Genomic DNA, 22,057 nt, shown 5'->3' on the forward strand with positions numbered 1-22,057 from the left:
TGGGAGAGAGCAAGTGAACCTGTTGTGTTCGTGTCACACAGCAGACTCGGACTGGTCTAGTTTATTTAGTTGGTCTGCCCAAACTTTTTCTGTGTGTTGTTTTTACTCAAAAAGTCAAGGGTGTGCAGGTGGTGACTCTTGATGGGGAAATATTTTGTCAGAGCTGGAATACTGAGATGAACCAGACGTCGTTGTTTCTTCATGTCTAAAATTAACAACAGTGAGAATCCAATGTTGTAATTTTTTTACAGCTCTGGATCAAATTTGCTCAGGCTGTTACGTTAGGGTTTGAATTTGTTGTCCATGTAATTGCATTGTCCTAAAGTCATATCCAATCTTTCTCTCCCTGTTCCCTGCATTCTCTATAAAAATCAGTCTATACAGCACTAAAACGCCAACCCCTGTACGCAACTGTTATTTCCTTTAAAAACACATCATTTGAGATAAATGTTCTTACACACAAATCAACATTTGCACTGTATATATACAAAGGTATAAAGCAACTTTTTTGGGTGCTTAAAGTCAAGTGTTTGCCTACAATTGTAATAAAATGAACATAAAACCAGGAATATAGAGTGGTTGAGTTTTGTACCAAAAACAATTACATTAAAGTATTTATAAAGCATCTCTTTCTGTGTTTTCCCAAGAGTAATTCCCCTTCAAATGTGGTGGGTAATATGTGTTGGTTCTACATAAGCTGTCCAGATATTTCCTTTAAAATCCATATTGCCTCTCAGAGCTTATTAAAGTTATTATAAATAATTGCTCTCCACAGCTCTTGAAAGGTGCACTGAACAACTTGTGTAATAGCTTGCTGACTTCTGGACGAAGGAAATTTAGGGAAACACCTCAGTTAGGTGTTTCCTTGGAGAAACACCAAACAGAGAACCCATTATACAGTAGAGGAGAAAAAACGTCCATGGCATTTTACTAAATGGGAAAATTGCGTGTTGAAAATGAAATGTATAAATCAGTTTCATGACAGTCTTGCACCTTAGGAAATGTCATGGTTAAGGTGTGAATATAAGGTGTAAAGTATCACTTTTATAACCACAGATGATAATCGAAATTCCTCTGAACATGGATGATTCAATTATCTTCAGAAGTTTGCTAAATCTAAATAAAATCAATAAGGAAAACAAGTCTTGTAACATAATGTTATCAATTCCATCTTTGAAACTTATATACTGTATGTTTTCAGTGCATTTGTGATTTGTGGGTTTTAAGATTTAATATATCTGGTTATTTGTGCAAGCACGCCTGCATGCTGAAAGAAAAAATAAATACTGCATAATGCTTGATTTGCACCTTCATTTGTTTGCCCCCATGTTTGTTTGCACTGGCATTCAGTGCATGTTTGTCAAGTAGTTAGAGATGCCAGCATTTAGTTACACGATGTAATGTATGAAATAAAGCACATTATCATAATCACCATGTCTGATATACAGTATGTGTGAGGTAGATGAAAACATCTCAGTTTTTAATGTGTATAATTTTGTTTATTTATTGAAAAACAATGATACATTTCATTCCCTGCTTCTTATTGTTTCACTCTTGCTCAGTAACAAACCGGTAGGCCAAATATAATGATTATCTTTTTCATACTTACAATAATGTAAGTCTCTCTTAAAGCGTCGATCCAAAATGAACTGGATGCTACATGTCTTATATTTGACTCTAAAGACAACTAATGAGGATAAACTTTAAAAAAGAAAAACTATAAATGTCCTGCGCATGTCTGCTTTTTATGGGGGGGTTGTTACGCTTTGCCTGAATAAGCACTGGAACTTTCCAGCATTTATTTTCCTTTTTATTTATTTTGTGTCTGTGTTGTTTTCTCAGTATTGCAATGCATCACTTGACATTACCCAAGCAAGTTTGAGCTGCAGCGCATCAGCTGAAAGCAATTTTGTCCGGAGCGCAGCTGCCAGGCGGATAAGACTTTCCTTCTTTCGTTTACTTTGAAATGTTCCTTTTTTTCAACATCCAAAATACACAAGGCAGCCAAATTGCTGACATGTGTGAGAGGGGCAGCGAGACTCCTGCATTCTTTCATGCCCCACTATGCAAAACTCCACTTTGTTTATTTAAAGAACACTGAACACTTTAGCACTATTAAGAAACATGTCATATAGTAAACTAAAGGTTTCCTCTCAGGAAAAATCCCTGTCAGTTTATTTTTCTTTTGCAAGAAGTTATTTTAGTTTTGACTCACAAACTGCCTGCATTTGTAATTAAGCAACAGTGTTGTAGCCCGGCTTGTGTAGAGCAGGACTCTGGATAGTAAACTGGAAGCTGGCTATTATGTTTTTGTTGAGTCGTGTATGGTGGAAGAACTGTCTTTTACTCACAGCGACCCATTGCTTTCTAGTCAGATCACTCGTTTTAATCAGCCAATCAGAGTGCTTGTTTCAACTAAACAATCAAATAGCTAAATTCAAGTGGCCACCAAATGCTAACTTGAACTTCAACTAATAAAAAAGCTTATTTCAATGAACCAGTCAGATGACTTGAAACTTTTTGAAATGGCCAATCAGATGGCTCACCTATCACATTGGTCATTTCGATCTGCCAATTAGAGGGTTTGTTTCAATCAGCCAATGAAATAGCACGTTTCAGTCTGCCAATCAGAAGGTTGTTTTCAGTCGGCCAATCAAATGACTCTTTGGGACAATGGTGTTTCCTCTATACGTATCTACCTCTAAAAGCTTTCAATTCAAATAAAACAATATAAGCATATTTAAAATACATTGTCAAAACCAACAAAAAGTATATGCCTTAGCTGCAGCCGTAGCAAGCAAGATGTTTCAAGAACAAAAAAAGTTCTCCCTGCTTATCGTGGGATGCTGCAGGACAACAAGAATGTTATTTTAGTGCATGATGGGGTTAAGAGAATAATTAAAGATGACAAGTGAGTGCTGTATTCATGACACACCATGATCTGAGTGGAAGGAAAAGAGCAAGGGGACAGAGGGGATGTAAGTCTGAGATATACAGACAAGGAAAAAGGGGAAAACCTCACATGTGCACCTGGGATGACAGCCAGAAGACAGCCTTTGCGTTAGTAAAGGCAAAATGCTGAGTGGGAGGAGGGCGTGGATGGAGGAAAAGAGGCTTCAAGAGCAGGAGACGGGAGGGCTAGTTGTGACTGAAAGCCCACCAGGGCCTCGGAGCGGCCCGGCGCTGGGAACAGCTAACTTACCTTGACATGCGTAGGAAACCCAAGCCTCTCTGAGCCCTCTGTCAGATAGGAGCCACCCAGTGTAGCCCCGCCACAACTGTGTAGCCTGAGCCCTGCGCGTCCTTTTTAACTAGCTTTGTTTAGATGAGCTCACGGCGGAGGAATGCTTCAGTATACCTTGAAGCAACCACAAGCACAACAGCATTACAGCGACATGAGCTTCCCAACGCATGGGAATAAGTCCACTCTGGCTACTTGCAGCATTAGGACTGACTGGAGTTCAGTGTTGGTGTGTGGGAAGGTCTGAGAATTGTAAATGTGCATGTGCATTCATACTGTATGTATGGATGCATATACATTCCCTTTGATGTGGATTACTGTCAAAAAGATAAGAGTTGTCAGAAGTAGAGTGACTACTCAGCAAAGTAGACTTCAGAGTTAGAATTTGAATCAAGTTTGACGTGATTTAATTGAGATTTGGCTAAATGTATTAGATTACAATTAAAACAAAAGGTTTTAAGCACTTTATGTCTTTGTATTGAATACAATTACAGACCGATCTTGCATAGCAACAAAGCCTAATTATTTAAGTTCTTCGCCAATGCATTGAAAGGACTTGATATAAGTTGCAACAACTGCACTATTACTGACTTGGTATGACCCATTTGGCTGAGAGTAAGAAGAGTGAGACATTTTTTCTGGAAGAGCAATGAAACGCAGTCTGAGATAAAGCTAATGACGACAGTATGAAGGAGAGGAGAGGACAGGGAAGAAAAAGGATTGGATGTTGGCACGCAGGGAAAGGCAGTCTGCGGTAGACTTGTAAATAGCCGGAGGGACAGAAGGATGGAGGAATGGATCTATCAGCAGAGAAGTGATGAAGGTCTGGGATCAGGCCAACATAAACACAGGCCAGCCCAGAAGGAGCTGCAGCACACACACACACATTTACGCACAAAATACACAGTCACATATATGGATGTGACTCACGCATACATGTTAAAAAATGCACAAACATACAAACACTTAAGGCTGTAAGCAGCACTTTATATTCATCATAAATCCACATCGCACACATATACACAAACACACTCATGCGCCCACACACACGCCTGCAGATAAATAAACAGTGTGTACTGTATGGCTCCCAGACCACAACTTCTTGAGTGTTAAGCTGTGTGACAACAGCCCAGGCTGTCATTTAGACATCTCGTTTCATCACATACTTCACATTAGTCCATTTGCTCAGATACCACAGAATAAACATGCAGTCAAAAGAAATGGAGGGAGTTTTATTTTTAAACATCTGGAATAAGCAGAGTGGTGGACACATTTTTAAAAACTGACTTTTACTTTGAAAAAAAAGGCCAGCTGTAGATTTAATCATAACGTACAAATGGTGGGGAGATATTAGTCACGACCGTTGTATGTGTCTTTTCTGCTTTTGTTAAAGAGTGTTTATCTGCACGTGTCAGGGTGTTTCGCTATTTGTCAGTGAGTGTGTGACTGGGCTTCATTAGTGTGCTGTGAAGCGGGAGCTCTCCTGCTCTGTCTTGTCTTTGACCAACTAACACCTTGAGTGAAACCTTAAAACTTGCTAAATGTTATCTTAAACAGCGCATTCAGAGGCGTTTGGCAAAACTGCAGCATGAAAGAGCTGCTGTGAAGCATGTCTGGCTGGAATGCAAAACACTAGTCATGGTCATCACTCTGTCACCATACAGATACAGGCTTTTGAGGACCAAGGACTAAAGTGTGTTTGTGTGAAAATATTTGTATGATGAATTTAATCTGGATGAAGCAAGATTGCTGATAAAAGAGAATGCGCCCTCAACAAAGAGAAGTTGTTTAAATCAGCTCTAATGTATATATTTACTATTAATAACCATGTAATGACTATGATGACATTTGTATACCAGGACAGGGGTCACTCGTAGCAGACTATTATGACCCAATGCAGTTCCCCTGAGCTCTACAGAGACTATTAGCCTTTAAGCATCTTTCAGCTCATAGTTTGGGCTCCAACTTTACCTTGTTTGCAGCAGGCAGATGTTGTCAAAGAGAAAAACCTCTCCTTAAGAATACAACTGTTTGCTTACATGTTTCAGCATACTGAAGTAACAGATGATATGCTTCCATATCATTTTTCCACAAGAGGTGGACATCTGTTATTCTCAGGATACAAAACTATAAATAAGCACAAAAAGTAAGGAAATAAGTGTTTGGTAGAATACTTCTTTGTTGTAATAAAGCCTGTTTATTTCCCTTTTAAATGGTGCCACATTTGTGAAGAACATACATTTGTGGGATGAGCAGCCGAGCTGAGTATGTGGGTTGCGCCCATGAAAGATTTACCAAATCCTCTCAGCCAATGCCAGACAGCTTTTTTTTGCTACAAAGACAACAAAGAAGTTATCTACCAAACGCTAATTTCCTTAGTTTATATAAAAAAGATAACACTAATTCTCCCCTTAAATTAATTTGTCTACAATATAAAGTATTAACTTGTAATTTAATGCATGGTCTCAGCCCTCTCCCATCGCGCCCCATTTTGCATTATCATTAAAGCTCTACTCCAGGTTGGGTAAAAAGCAGAGGTGGCAAGTACATTTACTCAAGTACAGTTAAATACAATTTTGAGATACTTGTACTTACCTTGAGTATTTCCATTTTACTCCACTACATTTATTTTGTACCTTAAAGGTTCTTGGCAGATTTGGATTAATGATGTGAAATATAAACAACAAATTAAACTAAATGTATTAGAGTAAATTCACAAGCTACCCTGCAGTATAAAAAGTGATTCAAACTAGCTGCACCTTTACCAGCTTTGATAACACTTATATATTGTTGATAATCGATCATTAGAATCAAAACATAAAATATATATTATTCTGAAATGGACCAATCTGCGTAATGAGTGCTTTTACTTTTGGTAATTTAAGTATATTTTGAAGCAAATACTTTTCTACTTTTACTTGAGTAACATTTTGATTACATGACTTTTACTTGTAAAAGATTATTCCTACACTCTAGTAGTTTTACTTTTACTTAAGCACAACTTCTTTCACCTCTAGTAAAAAGAACACCCACCCCTTTATTAACACATTTTTTGATTTCACCACAAGTTAAAGAACCATACTCTTTTCTCTCTAATCCAATTGTCCACCACATCTCTGACTCTTGCCAAAAGTTAAATTGCCCAATGCACGCCTACACACGACAAAAGCCCTGGTTTTACTAGAGTTGTTCTTCCTCATGTAAATATGCCTGCATGGCTCTCTTCAGAAAACACAAAGAAAAAACCACACTGTCTGCTGTGTGAGTGAGCATGTGTGAGTGTGTTTACCCTTTTGGAGCTCTCGGATTATTAATCTCCATGAGTGGTGGTCGGGGATGCACTGGTGGTACTTGTGGCTTGTGGGCGTGTGTTTTATACATAGAGCAACCTGCATGGCAGTTCAAAGCCACCCTGTGCAGTATGATGGGATGAGAGGAGACATGAAAGCAGCACTCAATGACATGCACGGTCTAAAGATCAAAGGGAGAAATGGTGAGGAAGGCGAACCAACATAAACAAATTGTTTGATTTGTTTATGTTGGTGCACCTTAGTCAAATCAAGTGCGCCCACATGTTAGGGGCTCTTGAAGGCATGGATGCAGACGTCTCATGGAAGAGAATTTTACTGTAGTTTTACTGATAGTGAGTGCATTAGTTATAGTTTTTCAGAAAATAATAATATATATTTAAATATACAGATGGCCCTTGATTTATCTTTGTGCATTTAAAACAAATTTGAGGGACATAAACAATGGTTCATGAACAATACCAGCTGTAAAAAAAACTAGGATGCCATAATATAGGCTAATATTTTTATTTTCATTTTAATGAATTTAAAAGTCTGCGATATTGTGATATACTTGTGTTTTTTTTGGTTACTTGAAAGGAAGTACAAATAACTTGTGTTTATTACAGAGTTCAACTTTTCCATTAAAGAATGTTGGAAGTAATTCTTCTTGACTTAACGGCCCCTACAGACGGCGGCGTGCGTTGCCGCTTCAACGCTTCTGCCCATTCACTTTGAATGGGGTGACGTCATGATTCGCCGAACTGCATTGTGGGAGCAAAGCGTAGCTTCTCTCGCGGTGCTCGCTGCAAAAGTAGAGCAATGTTCTACTTTTGACGGAGGCGTCAGCCAATCGAATCATATGCCAGTACAAGCTCTAGCCAATCAAACCGCGTGCTTGTGTGTCTGGGGCGGGAGATTCATGTGATTGGTTGTTGGTCGCACGCCAGACACGCCCACCGGCAAGCTTCAACGCACGCTGCCGTTTGGACGTACCGTTAATGCAAATGGCATGTTTTCATTATACTGTGCAGCCCTAGTTTTATCAGCTTGAACTCTATCCTCAAATGATTGACAGTAAAGGAACAAATAAACACCAGCTTGGACTGTTTGTGCTCATCATCACTTCAAACATTCCCTTTATGTGGAACCAGTCTCAGAACAATGGGAATATTGACAGTCTTGTGTTATGAACAAGAACAAGCCGGGTTGTTTGAGTATTTTAGCGCATTGGGCTCCCAGGCGGGCTGTATCTTTGTGAAAGCGATGTATTGTATTTCTTTCCTGTGCCAGAGCCGTTTCCTGTGGCGGTGCCGTGTCAAATGATGACCCTCTGCTTCCTGCAAGTCGCATGGAGACAGGCCTGCCACGAGCCCCGGGGCCTCACCGCCAGCCCCTGAATAACCTCCGAGACCCCACTCCGTCAGGTCATTACCCTCCATGCCCTTATTGGATGTCACTTTTTTCCAAGCCCTGTATCTTGTTTCATCCTTATAACTATTTCTTATTTTTATGTTACTCCAATTCCCTTAATTTCTATCACCCTCCTCCTTTACTATGTTATTACGTGCATCTGTGTGTCCTCTGCCCCTTCTCCTCCATACCTCCTTTCCTCTTTGAATCCCTTCTTCCCTCCTCCCTTTGTCCCACTGTCCAGGTCAGAAGAGGGTCTGTCAGGCGTTTCCTGAGCGGGCCGCAGGTCCAGACCACACCTTGCGAGGGGATTTCTGCAAACTACTACAGTGACGCCCTATAGAAACAAGGAGACGTGCACACTCATGTATGCATACATACTTCCATGGAGCTACTGTACACACACTGAAAAATGATGGTTGTTTTTGGCAATACGCTGTGACAGTGTTGAAATGCCGTCTGAAGGATAAAAATAAACTTGTGGGAAAAATGTTAAAGACACACAGTGTAGCAGCAGACACAATCAACATGAATTATATCAACACTCCATCTAGAATAATCAACATCTCTTTGTATTTTTACATTTTTCAGAATACAATCCCAGTGACCACAAATGGATAGCTGTCGACTTCCCTTATAAGTTAAGTCCCTGTGTTTCTGAGCACTACAAAAAGACGTTTTTACATCATGTGCGAATACCCGAGGGCCACATCCCTGCTTTTGAGTATGAGAAAGCTGTCAAATCATGCACTACTATTGGTCCCTGAAGAAATCAACCACATGGCACAGGCTTAAAGACCCAACATGTCTCACGTGTGTATAAAGCAAGTCATATCAGGACTACTAGAATAGTTTTTAAACAATTTATACATGTGCTGAAACTAAATCAGAGCTTTTATGTCTTTATGTCTTTATTAGGATCCCCATTAGCACAAGCATGAGCATTGGCTATTCTTCCTGGGGTCCTCACACACTCAAAACATACATAAACCTACATACAACAAAATTAAAACAAAACAGCTCATCATTGCATACAATTTACAGTGAAATGAAGTGAAAACTAAAATGGTCATCCAAATATCGCCATCCTAAGGCCAAACAAAAGTAAATACAAATAAGTTTACATCATAATATATGCATACATAGCCACAGTTCAAATTTACTTTATAATACCTAAATAATTTTTTAGCAACCTTTTGAAATGTACTTGAGAATGTTCCTGAATGATGTGAACCGGTCAAGAGTTCCAGCTGATCATGGCTCTGTACATGACTCTTTTCTTTCCCATATTTGATTTAGATTTGGGTAATACAAACCTGGTAACTTATACTTCAACTTTGATCTAGTGTGTGCGTGCGTTGGCACAGTCCACTTTGTTCCACAGGCCGGCATGTCTTTGAGTTGGCCTCTCCTCTCCTGCGACTCAAGGTCACGAGTACACACGCGTGCCGGCAGCAATAACACTTTACTGTGAATCTCCGCAATGACTCCTAAAGTCTTCTTTCAGTCCAGGTCAGAGGCAGGAAGTGAGCTGGGAGAAAAGGAGGAAGCAGAAGCAGCTCTCTCTGGCTTCAGGTAATGACCCTGAACCTTGACCTACAACCTCGCCCTCCATCAGTCTAACAATACTCAGTCTGACAAAACACAGATGTGCAAACACGATGGTGTTGCATATAATTTGCAGATATTGAAGGAACGGTGTCTGGCAACATGAAGCCTTTAAATATATGACCCTTTTATTGTTAGAACATTTATGAATCTATTCTGTTTTAAGGCAACAGAGTCTTCAATAGATCAATAAAGACATTCAAGTCCAGGATGATAATTTATCTTTTTATTATTTGACAACACTATACAGCATGTTGCATTTGTTCACTCATTACATTTACAGAAGTGGTCAGGAAAGTTTCATGGACTTTGTTTACACACTTATCCATACTACTGTCCTTTATCAAACAGCTTGACAATGCTGCAGCTGATGAAAAGACTGCTGGGACATGAGCCCTGTCCAAAACCAACCCACACCCCTTACACATTTAAAGGGTGCAGACACCAGCTTCCTTACTGCTAGTGTCTGCATCCTTTTAAACCTTTTGAAGTGTAATTGATGTATCGATGGTGAAGGGTAGTCTCGATGCTTTTGGACAGAGCCCCTGGTTTTGCAGGTGACTGCCTCACCAGCCAAAGAAGGATAACCTGCTGCCATGTTTGGAAGTCTCAAGATGACCCTCGATGACCGCGTTGGGCTCAGGACGTTCCCGAGAGTGGTACGGGTTCACAGGGAGGGGCCGCTCGGTCGCCACTTTGGTCACCTACGAAAAAAACAAGCCATTCCATGACGTGTCAAAAGAGAATTAAAAAGTTGTTTTGATGGACATGCGCAATTTGATTGTTCAACAGGTACACTGGGGCAAAAAAGTATTTAGTCAGCCACCAATTGTGCAAGTTCTCCCACTTAAAAAGATGAGGCCTGTAATTTTCTTCCTAGGTATACCTCAACTATGAGAGACAAAATGAGAAAGAAAAAAAGAATCCAGAAAATCACATTGTCTGATTTTTAAAGAATTTATTTGCAAATTATGGTGGAAAATAAGTATTTGGTCAAAAACAAAAGTTCATCTCAATACTTTGTTATATACCCTTTGTTGGCAATGACAGAGGTCAAACGTTTTCTGTAAGTCTTCACAAGGTTTTCACACACTGTTGCTGGTATTTTGGCCCATTCCTCCATGCAGATCTCCTCTAGAGCAGTGATGTTTTGGGGCTGTCGCTGGGCAACACGGACTTTCAACTCCCTCCAAAGATTTTCTATGGGGTTGAGATCTGGAGACTGGCTGGGCCACTCCAGGACCTTGAAATGCTTCTTACGAAGCCACTCCTTCGTTGCCCGGGCGGTGTGTTTGGGATCATTGTCATGCTGAAAGACCCAGCCACGTTTCATCTTCAATGCCCTTGGTGATGGAAGGAGGTCGTCACTCAAAATCTCACGATACATGGCCCCATTCATTCTTTCCTTTACACGGATCAGTCATCCTGGTCCCTTTGCAGAACAACAGCCCCAAAGCATGATGTTTCCACCCCCATGTTTCACAGTAGGTATGGTGTTCTTTGGATGCAACTCAGCATTCTTTCTCCTCCAAACACGTCTAGTTGAGTTTTTACCAAAACATTCTATTTTGGTTTCATCTGACCATATGACATTCTCCCAATCCTCTTGTGGATCATCTAAATGCTCTCGAGCAAACTTCAGACGGGCCTGGACATGTACTGGCTTAAGCAGGGGGACAAGTCTGGCACTGCAGGATTTGAGTCCCTGGCGGCGTAGTGCGTTACTGATGGTAGCCTTTGTTATTTTGGTCCCAGCTCTCTGCAGGTCATTGACTAGGTCCCCCCGTGTGGTTCTGGGATTTTTGCTCACCGTTCTTGTGATCATTTTGACCCCACGGGGTGAGATCTTGCGTGGAGCCCCAGATCGAGGGAGATTATCTGTGGTCTTGTATGTCTTCCATTTTCTAATAATTGCTCCCACAGTTGATTTCTTCATACCAAGCTGCTTACCTATTGCAGATTCAGTCTTCCCAGCCTGGTGCAGGTCTACAATTTTGTTTCTGGTGTCCTTTGACAGCTCTTTGGTCTTGGCCATAGTGGAGGACAGAGGAGGCTCTTAAAGAAGAAGTTACAGGTCTGTGAGAGCCAGAAATCTTGTTTATTTGTAGGTGACCAAATACTTATTTTCCACCATAATTTGCAAATAAATTCTTTAAAAATCAGACAATGAGATTTTCTGAATTTTTGTTTTTCTCATTTTGTCTCTCATAGTTGAGGTATACCTAGGATGAAAATGACAGGCCTCTCTCATCTTTTTAAGTGGGAGAACTTGCACAATTGGTGGCTGACTAAATACTTTTTTGCCGCACTGTATCTGTTGTATCTGACTAGACATTGACTAGATTCTAAATTATACTTGTGTGATTTAATGATTAAGTAAAATAAGCAAAAATAACATTTTCATTGTTTCATCAGGGATTAAAAAACAATAGATTATCAAATCGAAAAACTGAAAGCCTGTCCATCTCCTCAGTTCTCCTCTTACCTCAATCTCAAATCATGATGACATCCTCTTGCTTCGTTGTTAACTACCTCATCCTTTCCGCTGCTTTGCCCCTCTTTGCACATTTTTTATGACTTCTGGGTCAGGACTGTCTTTCCTTAACGCTCTGCCTCTTTTCCTGACTCGATAACTCACAACCTGAAGGACCATCTCTCTTTCAACCACCTTCCACATTTTGTCTACTCTTTCTTTTCATTTGTTAGATGGCTGAACAGCCAGAGAAACTGAGCCATTAAAAAAGGAAAAGTTGGATTTCTGTTGTTTTGTGCTCTGACTTGGGAAGGGAAAAATGGCCAGACGGTTGATCACAGCCTTTCACAGATTCCCACTCTGGTTTAAATGTCAAAATATCCAAAAATCTATTGTTAAGATCGGCCTTTAGTTTTATTTGGATTGCTGCTACCTAATTAGTGCTTTGCCAGCGTGTTACGCAAGACCCTCTAAAAGGTAACAAAAACCAATGCAGTGTAAAATGCATGATTTGCTCCAAACGGCAGCAGAATAAGACCACTACGCAGATGCAATCAGAGCCTCTTGCATAGCCCGTAATCAGTCAAAATGGAGTCCATCACCCATGCTGCTCACACTGTGCAGTCAATCCCTCACAAGTCTCACCTTAGACAGCTCTCCCAGCTCAGGTCTCTGCCAGCCTAGCTTCTCAAGGGTGCAGCTGTCGAAGGTTTGCTGTTTATCACGGCAACGGCGCAGTTCTGTCAAATTTGAAAAATCCAGACAGGTCCAGTACTCCGTGAAGGACTCTGCGCAGTTTCCCTTGATTTGCCTACAAGAAAGAATGAAGCAAGATGAGATATGCAAAAGTAGTCCAGAAAACTTGGTTGTAATGCATGAACTGGAAGCTTCAAAAGAGAAACTCATGTTGTGTTTAAAGAGATATTGTGACTCACCAAAGGTAATTAAAGAATAATGATTGATATGACAGTTTTCAAAGTCAATTATAGTTCCTCCTATGAGCTTTAGCTGTTCAGATTCAAAACCTATACAAACAGGTCGTCTGACTGAACTCCTAGAAAAGGTGTCTGGCAGTTTCCAGAAGCACCCAAGAATTAAACCAGGTCCCAGATGCAATTACAGCTTTTCTCAAATCTTTCCTCATTATAATAATTACAGGTATTGCTCTTTCACAGTAACTTCTCAGTTTATCTTTGAGGTCAGAGTGTCGGTTGTTTGTTTCGGCTTTACAATTAGAGGTCATGTGTTTTTGAGAACCAGAAACACAGACACACAAGCACCTCAGTGGGTGTACGGGCATCAGGGTATAACCAACGCTCAGTCTAAAGCTTTCAGTAAACACAGACACAGCAGTTTAGAGTGAAAAAACCCAGACCACTTCCCCAAATAGCCCCCAAGGGCTGTTTCACAGACATAATAAACTCTGTACTCAAATAGCACAGAGACATTTCATAAAGGTGTTCTCTACATCATACTTAAGTCACCACTATTTATTTATCTATCTCAAGATAACAAAGTGTTTATGCAGAGACTGGCTCTTATTCACTTGCCAAGAAATGCAGGAAAAACTTTTTTTGGAATGAATACTGACTTGATAAAGTAATGAAATGACCCCAAAAACTCTCAGCTGTAAGATTAATATTATGACATAAAACAGAATGGAAAATAACTTTTAAGAAGCCGGGACAGTTCCCAGAGAAAGCAAAGTTATTTAAAGTTTGATAAAAAAAATCTGTTGTGGGAAATTCTTCTTTATAAAAAATGTGTTATCATCACCTGACGCATTAACTCTACATAGAAAGTGCAAGTAGATCGGCTATCCCCTCATACAATAAAAGTTTGCCATAAAATATTTAACGTTCAGCGCGCTCAGTCAAACAGTGCATTGGAATTGATGGAGGAATAATGTGTTACAAACCTCAGTCCTTAGTTTGAAGGGGCCAAAATTAAGTTATTTTAAATCTTAACTGCACAATCTCATCCCATATGGTGCACTTGAACTTAGTTCTCACCAACATTTTCTGAAATGTCTCAAGCTTTTGACCCTCCAACTTGCTCCAAAGTTCAGTCACATCTCCAATCTGTCGCTGGCTTTAAAGTTTTGCAGATGACACCATTGCTGCCGGCTATGCCTAATCATTAGTTACCTAAATGTCTGATTAACTACATTTTTGTACTGAAGCGCTAGAAAAAAACCTTCCAGAAAAAAGACGTTTTCAGACTGATCTATGTATACCAGAAGTATTTGGAGCAAAAAATCTTGGGGTGAGTTACCTGAAGAAGTTGAGCGCACACTCGTTGACTTTCCTCCCTTCTTCTAGACACTTCCTGGGGTCCTTCTCCTCCCAGCGGCAGAGCATGAACTCCTTGTTGGGTTTGTCACACTGGGAGCCATAATGGTGGGCAGCAGCCTTCAGCACTGCAGAGGAAACATTGATCTGGACACAACCAGGGACAGAAGCATGAAAAACAACAATGAGACTGCTTCAAATTATATATAATGACCACAGAGTAAATACATGCAACCAAACTTTTAGATTTGTTTCAAGACACGGGATTATTCTGTTGCTTTCCTGACAGTGGCTGATATTGGTGACCTCATATTTAAGATCCAAGAGAAAGTGCTTAATCGTTTTTTTACGGATCAATACAGTAACTATCAGTTGGGATCAAGTGGGAGCAGCTTGAGACTTATGGGCTAGCTCTAACAGGGAAAAGTGCACTCTCCAACTCCAAACATGTCATATTCAGTCTATAAATTGTAAACAACTGTATAACTAAATGTGTTTATTTAAGAAGTGTATAAACTCTATGAAGACCTGTAGTTCTGCTGCAACCCTCAGTGTTAAGGCTTAAGACTTTTGTTTGACACTGCCACTTATTATATTAAATATGTCTGCTGTATTTTAACACTGTACACTAACCTTTGTTCTTCTACTTATTACCGTCTTATTATACTGTCACTTGTTTTATATGTCTATTCTCTTGGCTTTTTAATGGTTATTGTGAATGGCATGTTAATGTCCTTTTACGGTAGGTTTATTAAGCAGATTGTTTTGAGTTACTACTGAATTTAAAAGAAATATGTACCTGCACATATATAGTTTATTAGATCCATGATGCTGCCATATTCCATGATGTTGGAAAGACGCAAGCTGGTGCCAGCCTACACCTGACTTCCAAGGACAACTCAATGTGCCAACTAACGCTACTGCACATAAAACAGGCTAGATATGAGTTTAGGGGCAGTCAATGTAGAGTTACTGTCACCTTAGGGGTACATTGAAGCAGTAATACGGATTATTAAGAGTGTGATACAAGGTTAACAACGATAAAGAGCCCATGAGTGCCTGAATAGTTTGGTTTCTCTAACGTCATAAAGATAGCGGAACATTCGCCAGGTTTTAGATGCATTCAGAAATATCTGCTGGTTGATTTATTATCAGGCTTTGTAAGCATTGGGAAACGTGGTAACACCAGTGGCAATACTTAAAAGCTACTGAGCATATTTTGAAACATACAGCAGCTAGCGATAGCAAGCTAGTTAGCTAACATGTTATATCCTGCTAAAGTTTCCATTCAAGGGAAACAATAACCGCTGCTCACCTCGTCTACTTTCAGCTCCTGCAAGGAGGGGACTTCCAGCGTTGTGGGCATGGCTGTGTCTCTGTTTAATAAAACAACCGCAGAAAATCAAATGAAAAACATTCAAGGTCCTGTTCCTCGGGCTCCAGGACGAGCTACGAGGCCGTGGAGAAGGTCAGTTTACTGCGCCTGCTCAGCCGGGAGGCGCGTGTTGATGACGTAGGCGAAAGCGCTTTTAAAAATACAGAGGAAAAAATAAAAAAATACAAATTTCAATCGTATCAACTTATGAATTGTTTTCTTAAGGTCTGTTTCGAACTGTTTAAAATAATAAAATTGTGACAAACGAACCACTCCTCTTTTTGTAGACTCGTTGTTGTTCTTGTCACATTGTCGCCATGGTAATGATACACTTCGCTGTTGTGTGTCTTCTGTTGTAATTATTTTTAGAAGAAAGGGTGTTAGAAAGCCAAGGTTTTAATGGAGTTCATCGGAAGCAGTTACAAAGGAGACACAAAAAATGGCAGGTAAATATATTTGTCCCTACCCTAAAGACAACAGGATATGAATGATATGCACAACATTTAGAATTAGCTTAGAACGTTGAGTCAGGTTAGCTATGCTTCCTAACAAGCAAAAGCTATTAAAGCACTGTATGATCATCTCTTCTCTCCCTCAGGATGGATGGAAAAGGAGAGTACACATTTCCAACAGAGACCAAGTATGAGGGAGAGATGAAAGAAGGGATGTTCCATGGCAAAGGAGTTCTACACTTTCCAAATGGGAGTAAATATGAGGCCACCTGGGAAAACGGCATAGCTAAACAGGTGGGGAGCCGGGTTCATGTGTCCCTGCATGCATGTCAGAATATCACTGCATCCACATGAGTGTGTGTTTCACATTGGTTATAGTTGATATTACATCTGGTCTCTTTTAGCAATCACTCACCATTACTGTCATAGTTATTAGGTTTCTTTCCTCTTTTTACCTGCATCGAGCAACCCTCTCTTCTGCTCTGATGCAATCTTTCATGGGCTTTTGCCACAACAGCGATCACTCCAATTATTATCATCATTTCAGTTGCGGTTCATTTGGAATGATAGCTGGTCTGAACCATGACTGAACATGGCCTAGACTACCCTGCACCACCTGCATCCATGCCAGCCCATGACATTCTACTTCCATTTAAAACAGACCTAAACTATCCTATGACCTAAAGAATTTAAAATCTGGAAATTATATCTGATGTCTTAAAGTGTAGCTTACTCTGAAACGTACACATCCTTCAAAGTTGTTCCTCAGCCTTCTTTATTTTAGACATATTGACATGAAAACAGTAACAAGCCAGAATTCACACTCACACATCAATGGTTGAATAATCGGGAGGAAAACTTCCACATATGAACAGCAGGGGGTCGGGGATCAAAGTTGATGGATGACCCCTATACCTCCAGAGGCTCAGCAAATCAGAATTAATGCATTTCTTTACATTAAAGTGTTATTATGGTTCCACATTTTGCAGAAAACTGCTATTTTTCCATTCCCAATAACAGTTTTTTCTCAGAAGGACATGCACACATACTGTACACAAAGTGGATCAGTTCCTGCCAAAGACATATTTTTCCACTTTTCACTCGTGGTATACATCAATGCAGACAGTTCTGGTTTTATCTGCTGAGGTTTTGAGATATCCATCCCTTAGATTCCTGCCTTGACCTAAAGATGACAATGGAAGACATTTTAAATTGTTTTGTGGGGTTTAAAGCACTGAAAAGTAACATTTGAAAACCACAACAGCCATTTATCTCTCCAGAAACCATGGGTTACATAGAATTACACCCAGACCTGACTTTCAAAAGTTTAAACTGGAACTACTTTCTGTCAAAGAAATAACCCGCAGGAAGACTGCCAGCAGTGAGGTCTGTGGATTAACTTGCATATCAGCATTGTTTCTGCTTTTAACGTTTTCAAATGTAGCTCTTTCACTGCTTTGAGGAGCGCGCAAATACAACTGTATTGTATGTGTTTAAAGATGTGAATATAACAAAAGTTTGGGATATAATCACTTTCCCCATTTAAAAAAACTTGATTTTAAAATGGTGCTTCCTTACAAGGGGTCATTTACCTTCGCTGATGGCCTGCAGTACCAGGAGAAAGACTGGGACTACTGCGATGGTTACGACAGGCGCTTCTACAGTGAGAGGTGCAATGGACTCAGACCTGCAGGTTGGAATTTATTATTGTGTTCTCAATGGGACAGATTATTTCTCATTAATCGCATCAGACAAACACCCTCACATGATTTGGCTCGGAAAATATAAGGAACTTTGCCTCATAACAAACTAGTGTAAATACATTGAGAGGAAGAACGTGTTTGAGTAAAATAAGTCACCCAAAGCCATTAACCTGACAAACAAACAGACCAATAATAACAACATAAGGTGAAATCCATTAGATAGATTAAGAAAATAAAAACAAGTTGTTTTAGTAGTTGTAAACCACATAACCATTCAACACAAAACAACTGAATTGTTCGTACAGGAGAATCTCAGCTAAGTGATCTTCATCCACCACACATTATTCCTGATGGATGCTACGATTGTGGAGATGGTTCCTATGATCCCAAGGCCAGAGTTGTTACTTCCTACAGTGGCAGATTCCTCAGAAATGCAGGTGAGAGAGAGAATATCCTGTTATTTTTAATGTTGTAGCCCGGTGAAATGAAAGATGATAGCCTGAAGATGCATTTTCAGTCTTCATGTAAACCCTTACTTCAAATTATATAATCAACTCTTTGCTTCTAAAAAAACTATAATAAAGAACCACAATCCACGCAAACAAGAACAGGGAAACAGAGCAAGGACAGAGTTGACAAGGTTAATGTCTATTTCAGCTTTTGTTTGGTTGTTTATTTGAACATTCATCATCATCATCAGACACCTGAACAAAGTATTATAGACTCCTCATGTAAATGCTCCAATCATTGTTTGATATAAGTAAACAGAAATGCAACATCAGGCCTATACCTCAATACACTTCTGAGTTTATAGCCATATAATCAGCTAAATAAATACTGAGGCAGCAATTGTTGCTGCCTTCTGTCGGGCAGAATAGTAGCTGTGTATAACATTATGTCTCCTTTTCAACAACTCTACTTTTCTGAAAACAGGCCAGAAAAGTAGAGTTGGTTCAAAGTATTTTCAAACACACTAAAGAGCTTGTGTTGAATTTGCCTCGGGGAGGACCCTTTGTCTTTGCCTCTCTGCGAGCACACAGTGTGGCCATATGGGAAGGATTTTATACCAATGAACCAATGGAGTTATGTTAAATGGATTATCCCTGGACTCTCTGATGGAAGATTATTGCTACAAGTCATCTGATAAGCATGTTTCTATAGGCTATTGCCGTCAATTCAAAACTTTTTTTTCCCTTTTGGTATTTGTCAAAAGTGGAAAATTCAAGACACATTTTTCCCCTGAGTGGGTGCCCAGTTTTGGAACTCCTGATTTGAAGTGAATGTGGTCTGTCAGGTGTCCAGATAGGAATCCTCTGACATCCTCTGCTCGTCATGTCGCCTAAGATTTTGCATCAAAAGACACTGTTGTGAATTAGGCAGCAGGCTGTGAATGCAGTTTCTAAATACTATGGGCTCACTAATGTTTGGTCCAGTGTTTACTGCGCATCAAAGGGGCTTGACATTATTTAACATATTGTATAGTAGCTTAAAAAAGCTTTAATCAAAGCTTAATCTATGGTTATGGTGTACAAGGCTGTGGGAATTGTTGCTTTTGATTGCAGAAAATGCAGGAGGAATTCAAACCAGACCATATTTTGAACCAAATATGATGCTTGTGACTGTTTTTTAACCTTAAAAATGTAGAAATGTGTAAGAAATATGATTTCTGGCATTAGTTAATGTATGACTCACTACGCTGCCTTAGGTATTTTTTTTTTGGGCAGAATATTTGTGTTCAGATGTTCTATTTGCAACATAATACAGATTAGTTCCACAAGCACACAAATCTAATTTACATATGTGGAGAGACAGAAGGAAACAGAGGATTAGATCCACATCCTTACCAGATGTCCTCAGCGTGTGTAAGAAGACAAAAATATGTTTTTCAATTCTTTCCTTGATGGGGGTTGTTCATCATCATTATAGCTCTGGTATTGATCAGTGGAGTGACGGAGAGAGAGAGAGAAAGAAAACAAGATAAAAGATATGTTCTGGAAGTTGAGAGGAAGAAAGAAAAAGGAACTGAACACTTTCCAACCATTCTCTTACTCTGTTTTGATTTAAATACATCTGCAATCAAACAAACTATTTAAAGGAGACGTATTGTACAATCGATCAGATTTATCCCTGTGCTTTAGGTTTCTGCGAGAACATTTTCACATTTTTTAATGTTCAAAAATTTAAAAAAAATTCTCCTACAATAAGTCTTAATATACCTAGATTTTCTCAGTCTTTGAAACACTCTGCTTTGATTGGTCAGTGTTTTGGGGATTTCCGTAAGTGCACGTGTCATTGCAGCCGGGGAATGACTATAATGGCACTATAGCAGCACATTCTACCTATTTATTTGATATCTTTAGGAAATCCTGACGGCTTGCTTAAGCCACTGTGTGCATTTCCCCACAGATTAAGCGTTTTGATACGTTTAAAGCAGGGGTGTCCAAACTACGGCCCGGGGGCCAAATGCGGCCCGCGTTTGGAATCGGCCAAATTCAAAAAGTGTAATGAAATATGGCCCACAAATTAAACATCTGCTATTGTACTTCTTATATATATGTTCAAATATATAACATAGTATTCATGTGTTCATAAGCCCAATTTTCAAATAAATTCAGTCAATTAAAGTTGAAAAACATTTTCTAACAAATCTTAGTTGATAAGAAAAAAGACCAATAATACATTTACATAACCACCTTGAATATACCCTTCATATTTCCTCTTATTATAAGCAATCTGAGACTCCTGTTTTAAGGAATGAGCTGATAACAAAATAAATGAAACCCTATATAGAGCTGTGTGTTTTTTTCATCAATATCAACCATCATTTACCTAAATTTGATTGATTTTTTCTAACTTATGAGGCAATATACCTCTGGTGAGCCGCCCAGCTCTTCGTATATTTTTCTGTATGTGGTCCTCGTGAAAAAAGTTTGGACACCCCTGTTTTAAAGCATTCATATAGCACTTACACTGATGGGAACTTTAATAGAAGTGTGTCTGTTCATGTGCAATACTATATAGTGATGTATATTATATACTGAGAATGTGGCTTATGCAATACATGTCCGCTATCCCTTTGCTTTGTAAACAAGGCTTGAAAACAATGCTCCTCTGTCCTGTACGGATTCATTTTTCAACCCTTGAGGTGAAAGCACATTTGTCACAGTGGGTGTGAAGACAGAATTTATGGCCTCGTGGCTTCCGCCCAGAATGATGGCTGCAGGGATGATGGGACACAGGGAACACCCACCCTCCCAAAGGGGACGTTTGCTGCAGCAAGGAAAAAGGAAGGAGCTCCCCGTGTAGCAGCTGGTGGATGTAGGACAAGGAAGAAATTAGCCCGTGAAGACGAAGATCATATCTAGAGTTGCAAAAATGGTGCATATGGAACGGGTTGAAACTGCAGATGAATCTAGTTTACCCCCCTGATCTTAAAGTCCTTGCAAGGAGATATCAGGCTCAACCAAACTCATTGGTCAAAACTGATTTATCACAAAGTCCTGGCCTGCTTAGTTACTGTTGCTAACTTGGACAAACAGTCCTTCTTGGCATAGTGCCAGAGCAAAACAATAGGATCTTTTGCTAATATTCCCCAAGAGGTTATGGATTATTTTGGGAGATGTCATCAAGAGGCTGCTATGCCGACAATGTATGTAGGAAGGGTTTGTATCGAGAATACTGGTACGCCTTGTAAACATGTAGGATGATGGGGGAAAGGGATGGGATGCACATGATGGTTTCGCCCCCATGATTTCATCTTAACCTAATGAAAAACATTTTAACAGACTCCTGTTCCTCGTAGATTTTAAGTAACAGAAAGGAGTCACACGTGTCATTTGGATACAAAGTCAACTCCTGCAATACACAAGAGACGGAAAGGAAGGAATGTCTGAGTGTGTGTGACTGTGCAGCAATGTGTACTATGTTTGTGTGTGTGCTGTTCAGTGATTGTGGTTAAAAAATTAACATTTAGGGCTGATATTCGTTGTTTCTGGGCAATGTTATTTCCAAACTTTAAGGGCGTCCAATATCGACTTTGACAAATCACCAATTAGTTACTCAGTCTTACACAAGAAAACATGTCAATGGACTAGCATAGTGGATGAGGTGGCAGCTAATCCCTACATTTAAAAACACTCCATGTTAAGCAACTAATGAAATTAATTGATTGATTAGAATCATAATTGTATTTATTTCAAATTTTGTAATATGAC

General features: G+C 39.6%; 2 protein-coding genes across 4 annotated transcripts in view; one reads left to right on the plus strand and one right to left on the minus strand.

The window, feature by feature from the left end:
• Nucleotides 1–9,760: 9,760 nt before the first annotated feature.
• ndufa8 (NADH:ubiquinone oxidoreductase subunit A8) lies at nucleotides 9,761–15,803 on the minus strand. Its single transcript, XM_079658949.1, has 4 exons — nucleotides 15,629–15,803; nucleotides 14,297–14,460; nucleotides 12,668–12,833; nucleotides 9,761–10,253 (listed from the first exon to the last, which is right to left on the minus strand). The coding sequence occupies exons 1-4, from the start codon at nucleotides 15,677–15,679 to the stop codon at nucleotides 10,116–10,118; spliced, it is 519 nt and encodes a 172-aa protein (XP_079515075.1). The 5' UTR covers nucleotides 15,680–15,803; the 3' UTR covers nucleotides 9,761–10,115.
• Nucleotides 15,804–15,829: 26 nt separating this feature from the next.
• morn5 (MORN repeat containing 5) overlaps nucleotides 15,830–22,057 on the plus strand; it is a 28,626-nt gene continuing 22,398 nt past the window's right edge. For 2 of the 3 annotated variants that reach the window (XM_079658948.1, XM_079658946.1), the window contains exons 1-4: nucleotides 15,876–16,134; nucleotides 16,287–16,434; nucleotides 17,722–17,833; nucleotides 18,149–18,280. In XM_079658948.1, coding sequence (XP_079515074.1) covers nucleotides 16,088–16,134; nucleotides 16,287–16,434; nucleotides 17,722–17,833; nucleotides 18,149–18,280 — 439 coding nt within the window. In that variant the 5' untranslated portion in view covers nucleotides 15,876–16,087. Of the gene's footprint in view, nucleotides 16,135–16,286; nucleotides 16,435–17,721; nucleotides 17,834–18,148; nucleotides 18,281–22,057 lie in introns of all 3 variants that reach the window. The other variant, XM_079658947.1, reaches the window with a different exon arrangement.

The sequence above is a fragment of the Notothenia rossii genome, assembly GCF_949606895.1.
Source record: "Notothenia rossii genome assembly, chromosome: 11".
Taxonomy (NCBI): Eukaryota; Metazoa; Chordata; class Actinopteri; order Perciformes; family Nototheniidae; genus Notothenia; species Notothenia rossii.